The sequence below is a fragment of the Pan troglodytes genome, chromosome 6, assembly GCF_028858775.2.
Source record: "Pan troglodytes isolate AG18354 chromosome 6, NHGRI_mPanTro3-v2.0_pri, whole genome shotgun sequence".
Taxonomy (NCBI): Eukaryota; Metazoa; Chordata; class Mammalia; order Primates; family Hominidae; genus Pan; species Pan troglodytes.
Genome location: NC_072404.2, coordinates 34,610,481 through 34,632,095, shown reverse-complemented (window position 1 = coordinate 34,632,095; position 21,615 = coordinate 34,610,481). Strand labels below are relative to the sequence as shown.

The window sequence follows — 21,615 nt, the reverse complement described above, 5'->3', positions numbered from 1 at the left end:
ATTGATAAAAGAGGACAAAACAGGATGTGTCTGGTACTGATTCTTCCCCTTCTCTTCTGCCTTCACTGGAGGTGTGTTGTAGAGCTTCAGCAGCCATCATGCCATTAGGAGATGACAAGCATCACTGAAAGGTTAATAGCACCACAGAGCTGCTGATACAGTTTCCAAATCAATGCCAAATGCCCTATCTCCAGATTTCCTACTTTGCAGGAAGAGTAAGCTCCTGTTTGTTTAAGCCACTGGAAATTGGATTGTCTTGTATTTGTAGTCAAAAGTATTCCTCATACATTTTTTTCCATTATATTATATGCCTAAGGACACATAGGGAATGAAAAGCATTACCTTGGAGTCCTTTATCCATTCATCAAAGTAGGCAGGTATAATGCTAATTTTGCAAACATTCCTTAAGAAGAATAACTTAACTCATTGTCTGCGAAATAGGTGTGGATATTCTAGAATAAATACAGCTTGTTGGTCCAGGGAGCCACCTCTAGGGCATGTTCTCTTCAAGTATGGTAACACTCTGATGTATGGAGCTGCATGTCCTTGTGTTGATTGGGCAACTTCACATCTCTTCTCCTATGGCAGTGTAACATAGACTCGAAGGACCGAAGATAGTCTTCAATTGGCTTCTTATGGTCACTTTAAGAATAGACCTCTATTGCTTCTAAGTGACAGAAACCCACCTGAACTAATGTAAGCAAAAGGAGGCATTTATTAGAAGGACCTCGGGCTATCTGAAGGTAAAACCTTGCTTCGAGGAGGGTTGTGGTTGCAGTGAGCTATTATGAATTGCTTAAACAAGGCTGGACTCCATGGCTCATGTCTGTAATCTCAACACTTTAGGAGGCCACGGCGGGAGGATTGCTTGAGCTCAGGAGTTTGAGACCATCCTGGGTAACACAGTAAGACCCTGTATCTACCAAAAAAAGAAAAAAATTAAAAAATGAAAAATTAGCCAGGCATGGCGGTGCACCTGTAGTCCCAGCTACTTGAGACTGAGGCGGGAGGACTGCTTGAGGCTGAGGCCACAGTGACCATGATCATGTCACTGCATTCCAGCCTGAGCAACAGAGTGGCAGCTTGTCTCTCAAAAAAAAAAACAAACAAAAAAAGAGTTGATAAAAAGAACTATTTAAACAGGAAATGAATATTTCCAGAACCCTCTTTCTGCCTCTTTCTTCTGTATCTGCTGTGTTGACTTGACCTCTCTCTCTTGCTACTGAGTTCCTTTCCCTGACAGAAACATGGCTCCTGGCAGCTCCTAAGTTTTATATCTTTTGGACTCATCTGCCAGAAAGAAAACCCAGCTCTCTAGGTTCCCTGTCCCAATATCTAGTTGCTGGGATTGATGATTCCATTGTGAGCTAAGGGCTGAGTATTAGACTAAGAACATAAGCCTGGAGGCATGGTTATGGAATCTCTTGCAGAAGCCAGCTGGATGGAATTGGGGGAAGAGAAACTCTCCAGAGAAGGAGGTAGTTGTGGTATTGGGCAGAGTTCCATAGAAAACCACTACAGAAATTATGCCCACTTCACCCTGAGTATGTTTATACTGACAAAGGAGACAAAGAACCAAGATTTGTGTTTGTTTAGGTCATATAGGAAATCAATAGACAATTTGGTATTAAAATACAGAACTATTAGTTCTTACTCCAGGTTTTTAGATTCTTCGTTAAACGCTTGTTCTACTCTTCTTTGTAGCAATACTCATTGCTTTCTTGGAGGCTTATTGATGGGAACTGTCCTGTTTCCTTGTCACAAAGATTTATTAAGATAGTTAATATAATACTTGGAGGGAGTTTTGGGACAAGAGTGTTTCCTGACCCCATCCTAGAGAGACATTACGCCAACATCCTTAAAAACACTAACACGTTGGAGTCACCTATGAGTTTATAAGAACAACATAGCAGTAGTCTTTCTGGGAAAGCATATGTATAAAATCAGTTTAAAGTAAGAGAGCGGTAAATCATTATAAAACATGGCAAAATAAAATCTCACTCTTGCTGATGGTTAACTTTTATATTTTGGATTTTATGGAATACAAGCTAAGCTATTACATACACAGAATCTTTAACTTTGTGAAGTTACTTATCTAATCTTCAATGAATATTCTATTTGCTTCACTTCAAAGCTTTCAATAAAACAAGAATTCGTAGGGCCAGGAGTGGTGGCTCATGCCTGTAATCCCAGCACTTTGGGAGGCTGAGGCAGGCAGATAACCTGAGGTCAGGAGCTAGAGACCAGCCTGGCCAACATGGTGAAACCTTGTCTCTACTAAAAATACAAAAATTAGCTGGGTATTGTGGCGGGCACCTGTAATCCCAGCTACTTGGGAGGCTGAGGCATGAGAATCACTTGAACTCGGGAGGCAGATGATCCAGTGAGCCAAGATCGCACCACTGCACTTCAGCCTGGGCGACAAGAGAGAAACTCCATCACCCACCTCCCCAAAAAACAAAAAAACCAAGAATTCATTAACCATTCTTTCATTCAACAAACATTTGTTACCATCTACTAGATGTCTAATTTTGTGCTAGTCTCCTCACCGTACTTTAATCCCTCGGTAGGTTTTAATGGAAAGTGACTAGATTCTTATGAGGTAGCTTTAGAACCACCAATTATTTCTTTTTAGCAATCATTTTCTCCTCACTCCCTTTCTGGAAATCCTGCTGTCTCCAGAAGTAGGAGCATGTAACCCTGCTTCCCCACACATAGCTGATTGGAGTAGGGATGCAGGCCTCATCCGATATGGCCAATCAGATTCTCTCTCCTGGGAAATTGGAATAGAAAGATGGAGGCATTATGAGTTGGTCGGGTGCTTGAATTGGAAGCCCATAGATATGCTAGGGTGTGGAGGTGACGCTATTGTTTTGGAGAAGAAATTATGGGCCAACATAGAAGCAGTTGAGTGAGTGTACCAATCAATTTACACAGAGAGAGAAGCAGGCACAGAGCAGAATGAAAAACCATGTGGCCTCAGAGCCAAAGACAAGCCAGGAGATTAGCCATTTAATGACCTTCCAGAAGCCTCCTATAATTGCCACAGTGCCTGGTTGAGCTCCACTAGCTACCCCTTATACCCTTATAAGAAATCTCCTATCATTTGAGCCTACTTGATAAGGTTTCTCTTTCTTAAAGCAAATCCACTTTGACTAGGAGGTGAATCAATCAAGATCAAAGTTGGTGGACTAGACTTAAACAGAGAATGCTCTATTTAGAATAACCCAAATGTAATAATAGTAGATCAAGGATGTGTGCTGTGTATATGGAATAAAACAATCAATCTTAGATGGTTGGAACAATTTTCTTGCTGTAAGAGTATTGAAAAATAAGAACGTGTTATGAATGAACTAGAATCTTCCTATTTGATTCATTTAAATGAACATGTAGGCAGCTCTCCTTCTGAGAAAGTAGAAGTGCAAGTGACTTATGGGAGACGTTTTATAGCCTGTTGGGTCTATATATTGGAGTAATATTGTAGTAAAAAGATTTATAGAAGATTGATGACAATTGCTATGATTCAGCCTCCAGTTGGGTACAAGGAAATGTAATGTTGGTGAAGACACAGTATTTGACAACATATAAGATGAAACTTTATGGTTACTAAAAGCTTCGTGGCTTTATTTCTGGGTTTAAATATAATAATTTTCAATAATAATAATGTTTTGCTAGGTCTACTAGCTAACAGACAACTATTTTCAGATGTTATAATTTATCCATCCTTTCAGCCATTTTGAAAAGCCATCTATAGTTGCCAAAAAGAAATATCTTCTGAAGGATGCAAGTCTGAATCCAGACTCTATCTTTATAGATTTAAACTTAGTCTTCCCCCCCACATTCTTTGGCAGCCTAATTTTTATAGCTGGTTTGATAAAATCAACATTACTGCCATGGGAGCAGGCCTATCAAAGTGGCTTGTTTTCAATGACTTTAAAAAGAGGGCCCATCGTTGCTCCAAATTTTTATAGTCTCTTAATAAACATACTTAGGTCTCAAAACACAAGGCAGGTTGACTTGATAAAAAATTATTTATGTTGGATAAGAGAATATGTAATGCAAAAGTAAAACGTGATCTAGTCATCAACCAGTTACCAGCCACATCAGCAAGTGTAAGATAAAGAACACTACAAAGCTCCAGGGATACACAGGGATGAGAGATAGGATAGAGATTAGAATTGGCTGCATTCAAAGTACAAATGTAGGATCATAACAATTTTTTTAACCAATAGTAATGGCTTTTGAAATTGCAAATGAGTGTGGAATGGGCATTAGAAAGACTCTCCTGGGAACTATGAGAATACTGAGTGGTCTAAATGTAAATGTAACAGATGGGATCGCCATTAGAACAGCGATCATTTCCCCCAATTGTTTCTGTACCGATTACAAATATCATCTCCCACTGCCATGTGTCCAGTGACATGTCTTGGTACTGGTTTTAAAATACAGCTGCTTTGGCCGGGCGTGGTGGCTCATGCCTGTAATCCCAGCACTGTAGGAAGCTGAGGTGGGTGGATCATGACGAGGTCAAGAGTTCGAGACCAGCCTGGCAACATAGTGAAACCCCGTTTCTACTAAAAATACAAAAATTAGCCAGGCATGGTGGCATGTGCCTGTAGTCCCAGCTACTTGGGAGGCTAAGGCAGGAGAATAGCTTGAATCCAGGAGGCAGAGGTTGTGGTGAGCCGAGATCGCTCCACTGCACTCCAACCTGGGCAGCAGAGTGAGACTCAATCTCAAAAACAAAACAAAACAAAACAAAAAAAAACAGCTGCTTTGGCTGCAGGAACAGGTGGAAGGGTTGGAATGTTCTGAGAATAGGAGGAAGATAGAAAAGGACAGGTCATCCATTCCAGAAATGTTTGTTGTGTGCCCATTGTGTGTCCACTGTTTTAGATCTTAGTGACAAATTTAAACAAAATAGGAAATACCTTTGCTCTTGTGGTGGCAACAAAAACAACAAATATAAATTATGGTAGGTGGTGCTAAACACTATAGAAAAGATAGTCTGGGCAAGGCAGACAAGTGATGTAATTTTGTATAGGAAGCTAAGAAAAGGCTTTACTGATAGGGAGATGCTAGAGGTAGTGAGCTATGCTGATATTGGGGTGAAGAATATTCTTCACAGGTTGTGAAAAGGCTCTCAGGTGGATGGTGCTTCTGAGGTTTGTGGAATTGCAAAGACATTAGTGAAGCTGGAGAGGGGGAGAGGGAAGAGAAATGACAGGAGATGAGCTCAGGCAATGAATGAGGTGGGGGTGGGTCACGTCGGGTTGTTACAGAACTTAAAGTGGGTGGTGGAAGAATTTTTGCTTTTACCTGATTTGAATGAAGTGAGAAGTCCTTGCAGAGTTTTTAGCAGTGAGGGGACGTGGTCTGACATCCATTTTCAAAGCCTCCCTCTGGTTGCCAGTTAGAAGATTATTGTAATAATCCAGGTGGGAGATGTTGATGGCTTGGTCAGGGCATAACTTTAAGATTGGTGCTACATGATGGTTGGATTCTGATCTTGCTGATGGATCAGATATCGAGTGTAAGAGGAAAAGGAGAATGACTAAAAAAAGAAAAAGAAATAAAAGCAAGAGGAGGAAGAAAGGAAGGGCAATATCTAAAGGAACACATAAAAGGACTAAGACTACCCTTAGGACTCCTCTGGAGATCAAGCAAAGAACCCCAGGATTTGATTGTCCGAGAAGCCAGCACGTTATTCTTGGTTCCTAGACATGGCTGGAACATGACCTTAGGCTGCCTTTATTTCTTGACTGTTAAAATCTGCTAATTCCAAACTCACTTAAAGTGAAATTAAGTTGTATGGCCAACCCACTGTGAATATGCTGGATTAGTGACCTCAGTTGGGAAGTTGGATGGAAGAGGCAGTGGGAATGTAGTGCTGGTCTGGGAAGGAGAAAATCTGATCTCCTTTTGTCCCTAGATAATGGTGACCCTGAAAAGGTAAGCCTTGGTTTATAAGTCATGAATGAGACTGTTATCGGAAAGGGGTCCCGGTCCAGACCCCAAGAGTGGGTTCTTGAGCTCCTGCAAGAAAGAATTCAGGGCAAATCCGTAAAGTGAAAGCAAGTTTATTAAGAAAGTAAAGGAAAGAAAGAATGGCTACTCCATAGACAGAGCAGCCCCGAGGGCTGCTGGTTGCCCGTTTTTGTGGTTATTTCTTGATGATATGCTAAACAAGGGGTGGATTATTCATGCCTCCCCTTTTTAGACCATATAGGGTAACTTCCTGTCGTTGCCATGGCATTCGTAAACTGTCATGGCGCTGGTGGGAGTGTAGCAGTGAGAACGACCAGAGGTCACTCTTGTCACCATCTTGGTTTTGGTGGGATTTAGCTGGCTTCATTACTGCAAACCGTTTTATCAGAAAGGTCTTTATGACCTGTATCTTGTGCCAACCTATCTCATCCACTGACTTAGAATGCCTTAACCTTCTGGGAATGCAGCCCAGCAGGTCTCAGCCTTATTTTACCCAGCTCCTATTCAAGATGGAGTTGCTCTGGTTCACATGCCTCTGACAAGACTATGTGAGGAATAGATGTCATTACCCCCAACCCCAAATTTCATCATACAAAGGTGACATATATTATTTGCATTTGAGTGCTTTATTATATTGGAATTGCAGTGATATTAACATTTGTACAAATGCACAAAATCTTGTCTCTTCTTGCTAGAAAGAGATGTAAAAATCTGACCTAGTTGAACAGTCTTAATGAACTCATTGTCCATTGGTAACAATAAATGTGTTCACGATGCAACAAAAAGCTTAACACAAAATTAAACATATTAAATGCTGCAGCAAGTATTTACATGTATGTACCCCTTTTTTTCTCCTTCCAATAAGGAAGGTGGTTGCTTTACAAATAGACAAACAAACACAAATGCTTTGCTGTTTACAAATACAAAGAACCCCAAGTCCAGAACTTAAAGTGACAGCACCTTTTTGGGACTTCCTCAGTTAACACTTACTTTACACAGTGCTAAACTTTTTTCTTTTAATTATATTTTTGGACAATATTTATATTCCAATTGTCCTAGAACATTGTGTTTGAACTGAGCTATTTTTCTGGGCCTTTTCAGAGGATCCCAAACCCTATGTCCTCTCTAGAGAGAACATTTCAAGCTTATCTGTTCTCCAAGACAGTTCTCAAAGGCAACATTCCTTTCTCTATGAGGCAGATGTGATTTAGCAGAACTTAGAAGGGAAAAAGGTGAGTAGGTTGTATTTTCTACTGGCTGCTGGTTGGGAAGGGTCCTTTCTCTTAAACTCCCTCCACTCAACACAACTGATACCTTTCATTATCTCCTGTAGTGTCTGTGGCATTGGTATTCTAAAGGAGAAAACTAGAATCTAATGAGCTTATTGTGCATAAGATTTTAATGATGTATTTAAAGCTAATTTATTCAGCTTCCACATTCTCAGTCCTGAGGCTAAATTATTCTATTGTAAAAAATCCAATCCTATAAAGTTCTATAATATGAAGCTCAATGTAAGAATATCTTAAATGGCTTAGAAGGAGCTTTCTAGATCCTGGCTTCTAATGAGCTAGATATTGTAAGTTGGTCTAAATACAACAGTTGGTAATTATTGATTCCTTTCTGATGACAAGTTGGAAAGGTATCAGAGTGCCACTTAAGAGTATTAATCTTTTAACAAGTGTTGGCAATTTGGCCTTACCCCCCACTTCAGCTGTGGTTAAATAGTTTTTTTAAAAATAGACAATTTATAAGGAAAAAAATATATAAACACTCTTTAAGCAATTTGGCTACAAGCATTACATCACTGGAAAACTCCACAAGAAATAGTAAAATATTTTGAATGGACATACACTTTTTCATTTTCACAACATGACGAGCTAGGTTTTTTGTTTTTTAAATTTCTTTGTGTTTGTTTTGGTATTGAATTTTACTTGTAAGTTTATTGCTGCTGTGTCGTCTTATCCTACCTTAGATTATAATTGTGAAATAGAGGTGCTGTCCCTAATTATGTTACAAGGCAACATTGTATTTTTGAGACCTAGGAATGAAATCGATAGGGCCACTGTTCTTTCAGTGGCCTCAGAGAGTCTATGGCTAGGACAACAGTCAGATGTGCACCAGGGTGCACAAAAGAATAAGTCTCCTGGCTTATTCAGGACACTTTGGTTTGGAAGGTGAGAGAAAATTCTTAAGTATAGCTTAGCTGCTGCCTCACATCTGTTGCATAATATAACATTTTTAAAAAACATGCTATGAATAAAGGGATAAAGAGTATAAACCATATAGTGTACTGGCTCTTCTCCTTGGCATTCTTGTAGTAGGCTTCACCTAGGCTGATGTGAGACACAGGTCTCAGCTGTGCTACCAATGGACGCACATAAATATACCTGGTGCAAATATCTGTAAAGTATTTTAAATGATGCCGCTCAGAGCCTTGGAGGAGGGGTGGGGAGTATTGTAAAGGAGAGCAAAGGCAAGTTTGAGGACAGAGAAGAGGTTAGAAAGAGAATAAGAGAAATACAAAGGGATCAAAAAGCTAAAGTGCAATTTTTAAATATAAATTATTTTAAAAGCAGAAAAGAGATTCTAAATTGCTACTGTTCGCATAGGCACGGTTTTATTCAAATTTAAATGGGTTGTTTCCTTTCCCTTCTCGATATACTGCATAATGGAGCTTGAATGGCTTAAAGCTACTGCATATTGTTCGGGAAGGGACAAAAAGCACTAAGGGAGCTGAACAGTGCAAGGCTTTCTAGGAAATTGGGGTGGGGTGGAGAGAGGCAGAGATGAAGCTGTTTTTACACTTCTACAAGAAAGCTGTTCCAGTTAGAGTTACTGATTCCCTTTAGCTGAACTCTGCTTCCTAAATGAAAGAGTTTACTTTAAAAATGAACACACAGAAATAAATGTTTAAAAAAAAAAACTGTTCAGAATGTTGATTAAAAAATAACTCACAGAGCAATAAAAATCCTTGAAATGTCTATGCACAGAGATCTAAGCAAACATTTCCACCAAATGATGGAGAATAGCCATTCAAAACCCTGAAAAATGAAAATACACGTAACTATAGTAGTTTATTATGGACTAACACTTTAAAAACAAGTAGATCCTACAGAATACTGTTCAAATGGAATGTTTAAAAATAACATTTATTAATAAATATCTTATAAAATTCTAAATTAATAGATTCCTGTTCAAATTTTGCTTTGGTCCTTTGAATTCCACTGTATACACACATACATACATATATATTTTCTTAAATGGTTTTTCCTTTTTTTAACCAGAAAGAAACACATTCTATCCTAACTGGATGGCTAGTTTTATAGCAGTTACCGAGGCTTAAAACTCCCCAGCCAAAGGCTTGTCTGTTACCGCAGCTGGTTTATGATTTTAATGACAAACTCAACTTACACACTAAAGTTTACTTAACAGGCAACAACCGCCAGAACATTCACCGTCGACATCCCTCTATCAGAATACGCTCTCCATTTTGTTTCACTGACTACATAGGATCTGAAGAGTATTTGCTCTAAGTCACCCTAATTACTATAATATATACTGTGAGCACACAAGCTGCTTGTCTCCCACAGGCTGTGTTAAGACTGTGACTTGCATCCGTTGATGTGGCCACAGGAGAGGGCTGAGTAGTAGTGTAACGGGAAAACACCCGACTTAACACTTGGCTTTCAAATTAGTACATTCATCCATGGCTGGGATTTTCACTCTACCTCTCCTGGCTTCGTGGATTGAGAAATGTGTCAAGGAGAAACAATTAAGATGTGGACACCTCCATTTAAGTGACAGTTTACCTGATAGAAATGCTCTCAGGTGTACTTATCTGAGTTGTTAACTCCCATCACATAAGGCAGGGGAGGCACTATAGACGTTCCCAGGGAGGCTGGCAGTGACTTCAGAGACAGATCTCGCCGATCAAGAAAACCACACACGAATGGGGAGAGGCAGTGTGACAGGATTTTCCCTCCTTAGGAGAGGTGCTCTGCAGGCCGTGATGACTGATTCATGAACACATGGATGGGTGACCCAGTAACTGGCTGAGGGAGGAGAATGGAGTACAAAGATATTCTCCCAAACAGGCAAAAAGTGTAGGACAAGGAGGAGGGATTTTCAGGCAGATTGATTATTCTGTTGTCTGGTGACGGCTGGGCCTTTAGGTAAAAGACTTAATATTGATAAGCCAAGTGTTGGATTTGACCAATGTATCTTTCTGTTTGGAATTTCAAGAAGCACTGACAACTAGTTGGAATCTTTCATTTACTGTATTTCCATACCGTGAATGAACACACCTAAAGGCCCTGAGTAGAACAAGAAGACAGTTTATTCTAATTATATGTTGAGGCCGGTTTGCTAATGTGTGTGGTTGGTTTTCCTACTTAGCATAAAAAACAGACATAATTGAGCTATATATAATGCACATCAGTCAAACTGTCAAGTTGCTGAACGAAGAAAACTCAGGCAAGTTCTTAAGTGCCGAGGCTTTCAGCCTAACAACTAAATATTTCAATCAAAAGGTGGAACAGAAGTAAACTAAACCATCATTGTAGTGACAGTCACTCCCTGGACATTCTGATATTACTAGTGGATTTTTTAAAAATCCATTTTATTAAGTGCTATGCATGCAGTAAAGAAAGAAAAATTTTTGTTTACTTAAAACTAAGCAAAACATAACATAAAAATTAAAAATTAAAAAACCCAACTAAACATTTTAATGCACTCTTTCTCCTTTTTGTGGGGGGGAGGGGAGACAGATAGATGGTCCTGGGAAAGAATTTTGAAATATGATTTTTGATTTCAAAACAGAGATATGAATGGTAACTTCTTTTTAAAGCTGAGTCTTAAACATTTCTTAGGAAGCCAGTCAGATTAAACCATTCAGCTGTTACTGTTGGAATTTAAAAAACAACAACTATGAATTCAGTATTTAAAATACTTGAAAATGATATGTTTGTCTAAAATATAATAGAAAATTATTCCATTTCCATTTTTTCTTTTTTTCTCTTTTCTTTTTTTGCTTTTTTTTTTTTTTTTTGCTTTTGTTTTGATTCTTCAACCATATATCCAAGTCATAAGTTTCACTGGACACTCAAAACCATCTTTTGAAAGCACTGCATACACGGAAAGATTGTTGATAAATATTGATTTAAAAAGTAAGTTATGAGATAAAACTGAAACTAGTTATATAAAAATCATGCTTCGAGACCCTCATATTTTCTTTTTTTCTCCAAAATAGATTCTTATACTATAGTGAGAGAAAAAAACACATCCTTCCCTTTTCTGAACTCTTATAAAAGCTACACCTTTTGTAAAATACTGTTCTTTTAAAACCCATGAACACACACACACACACACACACACACACACACACATTAAGAGGTCAAGCATTCAAATGGAGATGAAACACCAGCACCTGCCTAGATTGCTAGAGAGAAACATTCACCCCTGTTATTTGTGAGATGTGATATTAAAACATTAGCACAGTAGAATGGCTTGTTTCAAGGAGGCACGACTGTGGTTCAGGGACTATCTGCTTTGTATCATGGGCGAGTTCACAAAAGTTGTTGAAAATAAATCAGAATAATTCAGAAGAGTGAAGTAGGCTGGGTGCAGTGGCTCACACCTATAATCCCAACACTTAGGGAGGAAGAAGTAGGATAGTTTGAGACCAGCCTGGGCAACATAAGACAGACCTCATCTTTTATTTTAAAATAAAAGTAAAAATAAATTAGCCAGGCATGGTTATGTGAACCTGTGGTCCCAGCTACTCAGGAGGCGGAGGTGGAAGGATAGCTTGAACTCGGAGGATGATGCTGCAGTGATCCGTGATGGCACCACTGCACTTCAGTCTGGGCAATAGGTGAGACTCTGTCTCAAAAGAGAAAAAAAAAGAGTGAAGTAGCCTGCGCCTCATCCATGGGGTTCCTTCAGCAGTCAAAGAGTGCTTAACTGTTGTGGGAAGGCTAAAAGTGCCCCTATGGAAACACTGGGTTTTGTTTCTCTCTTTGTTTCTCCAGTAGTTAGTCTATTTTCACCCCCCAGAACAGCAAAGCCGGTTCCATAGGCTTAAGAAAAAAAAAAAAAAAAATCTTAGGCTATTAGCAGCTGATGTCTAAACAATGTAATCTGTGTAGTGAATAGAGCCCTTCTGAATTATTATGTAGTACATGGATTTTCAACGTTATAGACAGGCCGTATAAAACCAGTCGCAATCCAAGGGTGTCATGTTATAGCCCCACATCAAAATTTGGACTTTCGCAATCAAGGCTTACAAAGCTCCCTTCCCTAGTGTCTCCCCAGCTGGTATTCAACCGTGCTTCACTTATAACTAAACCACCTTTCATTTGCTCTGATTATTAAAAACATTAAATCAGGCACATTAAACATCTCCTGGTTACTATTTTGTGAAAAGCAAGAGTTGAATGAACTCCAGCTGTGGGTGAAGTGTAAGTGAAGCAATGGTTAGGTCCACGTTTTGGAGGTTTGCTTTTTTTTTTTTTTTTCTTTAAACATTATTTTCTTATTCACATGCAATGCTAAAGGGAAAAAAATAAAACAGAAGGAAGTCAAAATGAATAGTAAATAGGGAGCCTAAGAAAAAGTGGAAATGGAGAAGAAAACTGGGCATTAGCAAGTGGACCAAGAGGAGGAGAGGTGAAGAGATGCTCGGTGGTATTATTTGGACATCAATGGATCTTATAATATTTTATAGTAAGGAAAAAAAAGGTATGGGAAAGGCTGTGTGTTTATCTGGAATTCTGGTGACACCACAGCACAAACTCAACATGAGTTAAGATGTCAAAAGATTTCCTACCCAGTTACCTTGGATCTGTCTTACTTGACATCTAGGTATACCTCATTTTGGCTAAAAGCTGTGGTTTAACAAGATTCAATGTTTCAGGCAAAGGGTTGGACTGATAAGAATGAAACCATGGCTATATACAGAAAAGGTTCAGTTTTTAAACAAGTAACTGGTACCAGAAAATTGGAGAAAAGCACCAAAGCGTTTCCCAAGCTGATAGATATTAATTGCATAACTCCCTTTTTTCTTATATAACTAAGTATAAAAGACAACATTTCCATAGTAACTATAAAAATGAAAGCCAGTCTTTGAAGAACTGAGGAGTCTTCCAGGTCTGAGTTAATTCTAAAAATGCCCTTAAAAGAAAGGACGCATGGTACGCTACAGCTCTTCTTGGAGGCCAGGTCTGATGGTGCATTTTAAAGAATCGGATTCAGGTCTGTTCTGTGAGTGGTGAGCTGGCTGAGGGTGGAGCTTCCTACCACCTCGCTGACCGATGAGGAAGTAGTGATGGTATTATGCTGGATGACTTGTTGCTGGGAGCAAGCTGGGACAGGACTAGCAGGAGGGCTACTCTCTGGACCTAGGGAGAAAAAAAAAGACAACACACACACATACACACACACCAATATAGGTCTTTTTTGTATGGACTTGTGGACTCCTCAGAGAAACGGTACTAGATATTTACTTGAAATAGAAGTTTCACACATTTTCTTCTGAAAGTTAATTTCAAAACTTTATTTTCAACTGTTGTCACAATGCTATGCCTTTCCAGTTTATATCTACGAGCAAAGCCATGCTTTCTGTATCAGTAAAATGATTTGATGTGTTTCAGTCATGGATATGTGAACTTCCCCATCTTGTCTTTTTAAATAGCCATCCATATATCAAATGTGGAAAAATACTCACATGTGGTGGGAGAATCTGTGTTGCTCAATCTAAAAAATTATTTGAAAATAAATTGACCTTCAGCCATGAATCCCTGCTCCTCCCACCATCCCTACTCAACTATCATTTAACCAACTGGCATTCCAGATGCAGAAACTGGGGTCTGAAGGAAGGGATCATTTTACATATTGGTAAACTGAGGCCAGTCACTAGCTTTTCAGCCCAGTGAGTAACATGCAGTGTTTCTGGAGGCACTGGATATGATTCACCCAAGGCCTGGTTCCCAGCCCACAGATTTCTGAAGGAGACTGCTAGGCCACTGGTACTTGGGCTTCAGCTGGCTCTTTTCTTACTGGCTGCAAAATCGGAATTTGGTATTTCTTTTGATACTTTGAAATGCTAGGGAAGGAGTAGCCAGAAATTATCAGGAGGTGGTGGGCATGGTGTTGCACAGGGGTCAGGAAAAAGGGATCCCCTTGGAAGAATAGTCTGGAAGCCACTCAAGAATTCTTGTATATCTGCCTGGAAGTACAATCTACACTTTACTTTTGCTCTTTCAATCAAATTCAGTGCAAACTTAGTGGCAAAAAATATTGGACACTAAAGAAAAGTGAAAAAGTCGGCGACTTACTTAGATATCCTTGTGATTCTTTCTGCATGGCTGTTATTGGGCAGTCTTTATGTGTTAACAACAACTGTTTCAGCTGGGCCACCTCATTTTTCAACATAGACACTTCATTCTAAAAGAGATGTATTAAAACCATGTTGAGAAGACCAGAGGATACAAACCCACAGCCCTGTGCACTTTCAACAACAAAACTGGCAAACTCTTCCATTATGTCTAAATGACATTAAGAATATTATTTAGTGTGGTTCGCCTGAAAGTTTGTAGCTTACCTTTAATTTGGCCCTCACATTTCCCAGGGGCTTTCTGAAGAGATTAGGTTTTAACTCAAGAGCTGAACCTTATTAAAAGGCTAGACCACACCCTTAGGTGATGGGAACCGAAGCCAGGTGAGAATCCTTACTCCACACTGACTGTGTGACCCTAGGTAGATTACATAACCCAGCTGAGCTCCAGCAACCTCGTTATAAGATGGGGATAAGAAGAGTACATTATTTGTGTTACTGTGAGGATTAAATACTGTAATAGATGGGAAACAGAACAATACCCAGCACATAATAAGCACTTAATACATTTAACTATCGTAACCTTCACAAGCTCAGGTTTACATCCAATTGAGAATGTGAATATGAGGCACGCATTGGGCAGAATTATGTGGTAGGATTTGTGGCTTCCACCTGAAATGCAATCAGAATAAGCTGACTCATCTACCATCAGATTTTCCAAAAGAAGTCTGTGTTGCTCAATCTAAAAAGAATATCTGAAAATAAATTGACCTGCAGTCATGAATCCCTGCTCTCCCCACCATCTCCTACTCAATTACTGTTCATGGGATACTGTTGAGCAGAGCACATCCACCTGCCTGATGCCCACTGAGCAGGAGGCATGGAAGCACACAGTACACATGTTGGTCAGCTGCAGGTGGATGATGTCAGCTCAGGGTGGCAAGGAGGCAATGAAGTTTTGGGCCATGATTGAATTAATTTGATTGAGTTCATTGATTATTTGGTCAATCGGTCTATAAAATACTCTTTCCCCCCTCAATATCAGGATATTGTGGATGATGTGGGGTTTTCTTCTTATTTACTCATGTAAGTGCCTCGGATCTCTACTGTTAATATTAATTCACAAAGGCTAATGAACTTGGCACCCATTGTCTACAAATATAAACATAAAATAGATGGCAGCTCCGAGATGCTTCCACTTGATAAAAGTGAACGTAAATGTAGCACTATCTTGAATAAGCCATTTAAAAATTGTGATCAATAATATCCTCTCTTTGGTCAAGGTTTATTTGTGGCTGCCAGGCATTATACTTCACATGTAGGAGACTTAAAAAATGCATGCACACACAAAAGGACGATTAACATTGCTGTCATTAAGTTGTACCTACACTTTCAATATGAACTTGGCTTTTCAGCCATGTATTTATCACCTAGGAAAGTATGTTTGGGATTCTAGAAGTTGCTCTAAAAAAAATTGAAATCTGTTTTAAGGAATATCTCCCATTTCTAAATTTCTTGGTGAAATAAATTATAAGCAACCACATATTGAGTAATATTAATAACAGAATAAAAATAATAAAATAAAACAATGACAAAATAATAAAAATCTCATCTACAAATCTCATCTCATTCCCTTTCTCTTCCAAACTTTATTTTTACAAAATAAAAATGACTATTTGGGAAATTAGCCTTAATGATTAATAAATCACTTAATCAACAAGAAAATTGCTCTTACATCTCAGAACATACAAGAAGGCAAATTGTACCTCCCAACTCCAAATGAATGTGATTGATAAGGGGCTCTGTGGAAACCAAAAGTGACCCTGTCAATTCCAGGGTCAGTGGGATAACTTACAGGACAATTTATTTTAGCCTTAAACACTAACTTCTTCCTCTTTGACTTTACACCTATCTAAATTCAGATGGCCTTCCTTCTTTTTCTCAGTTCTCCTTCTGCTCATAATAGCACATATAAAAGAAAGTCACTTCTAGACCATCAAATGAAGGAAATCTCTGGTTAAAAAAAAACAACCAAACAAAAACCAAGAAAGGAAACAGAGATGTGTTTATGTGTGTGTGTGTGTGTGTGTGCGTGTATATATTTGCTTCAGAAGGAAATGTCATATTATTTGCATTTAGACTACAGAAATAACACTTTTCTGAAATCGAAACTGCTAGACACCTTGCCCCCTGAGTAGAAGCTCTCAGCTGCAGATAATGTAGACAATGGATCTTAGAAAATGGAATCAAGTTCTAATTTCTAGTGAATCCACACTTTTCTACCTAGAAAACAAACAAGAAAAGTATTAAAAACAAAACTGGGTTCTCTTGCTTTCTTATACTTTTGGAAGAAAAAACACCCCTGCCTGTGGCCATCTTGGAGAGGTTGAATTTAGTCTCCATTTCTTCCCCCACTATGTCCTGGGCAATGAAACCCTTTCTTGGCAGCATTCGATCTCCCAGGCACAAAGTGTTCATTGCCCCTTCCCTAAGAAAACACTCAATTCTATTCTCTGGGTTTCTACAGTTAGCAAAGAGCTAACTGCCTATGATATTTGGCATGCCCCAAACAGTTTCACAATAAATTTTTGCTTTCATAAGTCTGTTTTACTATAAAAAGAGCACTAGTCAGCACATGTGGTGCCCTGGCCTATCACCAAAACCCCATACAAAGTATATGACTTTGGTGGCATTTAGTCTATGAACAGCAAAACACTTTATTAATAAAGCAATATGTTGTAAGTACAGAGACCAAAGGCCTGAGTGTTGTGAGGATCTGTAAAAATGCAGAACCCTGAGAATATTGAGACAACTGACCATCATTTAAAGATATATGTGAATATGAACATATTCTTTTTTCTTTTTTATTGTTATAGAGACAGGGTCTTGCTATTGTCGTCCAGGCTGGACTACAGTGGCACCATCATGGTTCACTGCAGCCTCTACCTCCTGGGCTCAAGCAATCCTCCCACCTCAGCCTTCTGAGTAGCAGGGACTAGAGACATGTGCCACAATGCCCACCTAATTTTAAAAAATGTTTTGCAAAGATGGGGTGTAGCTATTTTGCCCAGGCTGCTCTTGAACTCCTGGCCTCAAGTGATTCTCCAGCCTCAGCCTCCCCAAGTGCTGGGATTACAGGCATGAGCCACTGTGCCTGGCAGGACATATTTCTTAATGTAACATGTTAATACTTATTTAGCCATGTTATTGTGGGAAAATGAACACCAATTAATGTCCTCAGTAGAGAAGGGCAATCAGCTTCTTGTTTATCCATATACACGTAACTATGATGCTGCAAGGACTAAATAAAGGCCTAATAACCACATAAGCCATAGAAATTCATGGGGCAGCATCCAGTAGGAAAAGGAACTCTCACTTGAGAGTTGAGAATAATAGGGTTTGAGTTCCCAAGCTGCCATGCCAACCAAGTATAAAACACGATGGTTGAACTACTTCCAGAAAGTTCCTTCCAGAAAGAATTTTTTTTTATTCTACAAGCAATTCTGTGTCACCTTCTATTGAGAAAGCAAATTACCCAATTATCTAATGAAAGAGTCCATCTTGACTTTTATTCATTACTTAGCTACTTTCAATATGCTCAAATATGCTTATAATTCAGGTCTTATCTTTCATAAGGGAGCCAGTTCTAGCACCTCTTATGCTTCTAAATCTTAGTAGGGCAGATTCCAAAGCAACATTTATAGTTTCATTTTAGAGCAAAATTTTCTATGTCCATTTATGTGTCCATATTACTGAGAGAGCGTCTACGGAGCCTTCATTATATTTCACAAGGGGCCTTTGGCTTAAGAAAGGTCAAGAATCACTGTCCTAGAGAAAGAAGAATGAATTGTGTGCTGTGCACATGCATAATCATCTTAAGGATTCCATAGTGAAAGACTGATTAGTGTAGGAAATGCACAAATACTAGACTATATTTTAAGTAAAAACGCTTTTCAAGGGAACGTAAGTGGAATCACCTTGAATTCATTTTGGAAGAGAACAACCAGATAGCAAATGTTTCAAAATGCATACAAGAAATCAAATGTGGCCTGGAAGTCTAGTAGGGAAATAAAAACCAGGCCTTCTGGAGGCATTTTCTTACTCTGAATTACCTTGCTTTATAAATTGAGGAAAATCACCATTTTGTATTCCCCTATGAAGGTTATAATCAGAGTTTTAGGTCTTAATATAAAAGTACTTTGTAAATACAAGGTATTAATAATATGTATTGATTGTCTGGTGGAAATCAACTCTTCATTTTTTCATTTTTCTAAACGAATTTGAGTTTGCTCCTCTAAAGCAGTTAGCTGTTTAGCGACTGTAAGATCCAGTTGGACTGATCTATTTTTAAACCCATAGTTTGCCTTGGGATGAAGCAGCACTCCACAGAGATATTCAATACTACAAAAACATACTTTCAGCAAGCACTCCAACAAGTCCCTAATAGCTACATTTGCATTGTTCAGCTTTGGGGATGTCATTATTTATATGATAAATCCACAATGCTTTTTGGTGTAAGCAGTAGTTTGTGCCAAAAAAATAATTATCAAAATGGGCTCTACAATATACCCTCCCCCAGCTTTTTTGTTTTGGTAGATTAGCTGAGACCAGGTTTGGTTCACTCTGAAACAAAGAACTTTCAATTTGTCAAGCAACAGTTCCCATCTGGCCTATTCGCTTGCCAAGTCCCAGACCTGGGCTCATGTGTCCAAAATTTCAGCAGCAACTTAGACCATGTGTCTTTGCACTAAAAAAGAAAAGCAATTATTTCCATGGGTGACCAGATGATTTCCATATCCTCTACTGAACACAGACGTTCTACTGAGTACCACATCAGCAGTCGATGAATTTAGAGCTGATCTTAGTCACTTAGTATCAGAAAAAAGAACATGGATTTCTTTGGCTTACGGAGTTTCTAAAATAGAAGATCACAAAGAAGTGGGTTAGGTCAACAGGAGACTTCCCTGAGTCCTCATTCTGCCACCTACTTGTTGTGTGACATTAGGGAAGACCCCCCATTTCCCTAACCTCAGTTTCTTTCTCCACAAAATGTCAGATTAGGTGGTTTCTAATATTTTCCCCAATTCCTATACCTTTTTTGACCTCTTGGGCAGAGATGTGTTGTGAGACTAGGAAATGAAGTCTGGGAGTTTGATTTTGTTTTCTTAGGTCTGGTTTTTCCAATCTGAAATGCTGCAGCCTAACTAGAGGGTTCTATGCTGGAAAACAACTCAAAAGTGGCAGCTGGCCATCCAGACCTTGGATATTCCATTTGGCTGGAGTTTGTTTGCTTAGCACCTTCCATTTCTGTTTACTTAAAATTTGGCTCACTGGTCCAGCCTCAAGAGAGACACCTTTTTCTTTTGACAAAGGTCCAGTGAGAGGGAAAGGGTCATTCAAAGGTAGCGGAATCTGCAGCATCCTCTCCAGCATCCCAGGGCCTGATGCAGGACACTCAGCTTCACAGAGAACACTGGGTGGTTGTGGCTTCTGTCCCTCCAAGGCAAAGCAGTGGTTGGAAAATATCAACAATTTAGTCTGTTCAGAGACTGTCCCTTTTTTGGGTACTGTTTTAACTACCAAAAGATAGGTGCCTGTTACATGAACTCAGTAGGATTTTTTTTTCTGGTTTTGGGAGCTAGAGCTCTAGTTTCTTTTTTTCCTTAGCCATTTGGCTCTAAAGAAATGTGAAAAAAAATCAGTGCATTAGGGTCTAGCAAAGGGTAAATTTACCTTGTATGTTTTGTAAAAGCAATCATAAATACGCATATGCCAAGTCACGAACACCTCTGGCCTCAAAGTCAGTGGACATCTTTACTTTCCTGGCTCTCTGCTATGATCCCTCCATGTTTGCATGCATTAGGATCATAGTCAACACCCTGAAGGAATTCTGCAAAGACTCATTTTAGTTAAAACTGATTTAAAGCCTTGGCAGCTGATATGTGCCAGCTGGCTATTTTTGGCTCCTTCATCTAAGCAGTGGTTTACAACTAAGGCTGACTTTGCCACCCAACCTCCCTTCCCAACCACCACCAGGGGACATTTGGCAATGTCTGGAGACTCTTTGGTTGTCATAGTTGGAAGATGTGCTCCTGACATATAGTGGGTAAAGGCCAAGGATGCTGCTAAATAGCCTGCAATACACAGGGCACAACAAAGAATGATCAAGCCTGGAAGTCAATAGGGCCAAGATTGAGAAAACCTACAGGTTTGCATCATCCTTCTGCAGACCTCAGAAATGGTGGCAAATTCCTGGGGTTCCCCCTACTTCAGTTATTGCAGAACCACTGCGGTAATATTTACTAGGTTCACATATACAAGAACTTTTATTTACTTAACATGTTTGTGTAAATTAACTCAATTTTGAATGATTTAGCCTTCTTACTAATATCTTTGAAACTGCAGATTTGATCTTCTAATTACACTTTTCAATACACATCAAAATTAAAATATGATTATTAATATTAAAAATGCTTGGCTGGGCATAGTGGCTCACACCTATAATCCCAACACTTTTGGAGGCCAAGGTGGGAGGGTTGCTTGAGCCTGGGAGTTTGAGACCAGCCTGGGCAACATAATAAGACCTTGTCTCTAGAGAAAAAAGAAAAAATTAGCCAGGCATGGTGGTGTGCACCTTGGGAGGCTGAGGTGGGAGGAACACTTGAGTCCAGGAGGTCAAGGTTGCAGTAAGCTGCCCTCCAGCCTGGGCAATGGAGTGAGGTCTGTCTTTTCTGAGACAGGTCTCAAAAAAGAAAAATGCTTAACCACATTCTACCTAAAAGTTTTTTAGATACTACTGTGCCTGTCAGATTCTACAAGTGGCTTTAAAGGTGGTTGAGTCCAGCCATTTCTCTGGTGGCTTGACTCCCTGCAATCACATCCTTGCCAAGTGGTCAAGCAGCCAATTCTTAGACACTCCAGCAATGAGGAATTCATTCATTTATTTAACAAATGGTTACTGAGTGTAGACACTATACTACAAACAGGGGAACCCATTCATTTATTCAACAAATAAGTTACTGAGTGTAGACACTACACTATAAACAGCAGATAGATAGATAGTGGGCGGAGGGAGTAGTAAGAGACAGTCCCGATCTTCCCGCAGCATACAAGTTAGTGGGGGAATCATTATCTATCTTATTTTCCTCACATCTGCTATATGTTTCCCAGTTTCTTTCTCATCATGTCTATCACAAAAAGAATGACACATTTAGGGGGAAAAATGAACATCCATAAATTATGAAATTCAGGCCCTCATACAACACATGCTTTCCTTATATACTTTCAATTTGTAC

General features: G+C 39.2%; 1 protein-coding gene across 12 annotated transcripts in view; it reads right to left on the bottom strand.

Annotated features, from left to right (window-relative positions):
• Positions 1 to 6,595: 6,595 nt before the first annotated feature.
• Positions 6,596 to 21,615, bottom strand: part of CREB5 (cAMP responsive element binding protein 5) — a 416,043-nt gene continuing 401,023 nt past the window's right edge. For 7 of the 12 annotated variants that reach the window (XM_054687448.2, XM_063815288.1, XM_063815287.1 and 4 more), the window contains 2 exons: positions 14,322 to 14,430; positions 12,941 to 13,385 (listed from right to left, as the gene is read on the bottom strand). In XM_054687448.2, coding sequence (XP_054543423.1) covers positions 13,222 to 13,385; positions 14,322 to 14,430 — 273 coding nt within the window. In that variant the 3' untranslated portion in view covers positions 12,941 to 13,221. Of the gene's footprint in view, positions 13,386 to 13,711; positions 13,741 to 14,321; positions 14,431 to 21,615 lie in introns of all 12 variants that reach the window. The other 5 variants (XM_009452831.5, XM_063815281.1, XM_063815283.1 and 2 more) reach the window with 2 other exon arrangements.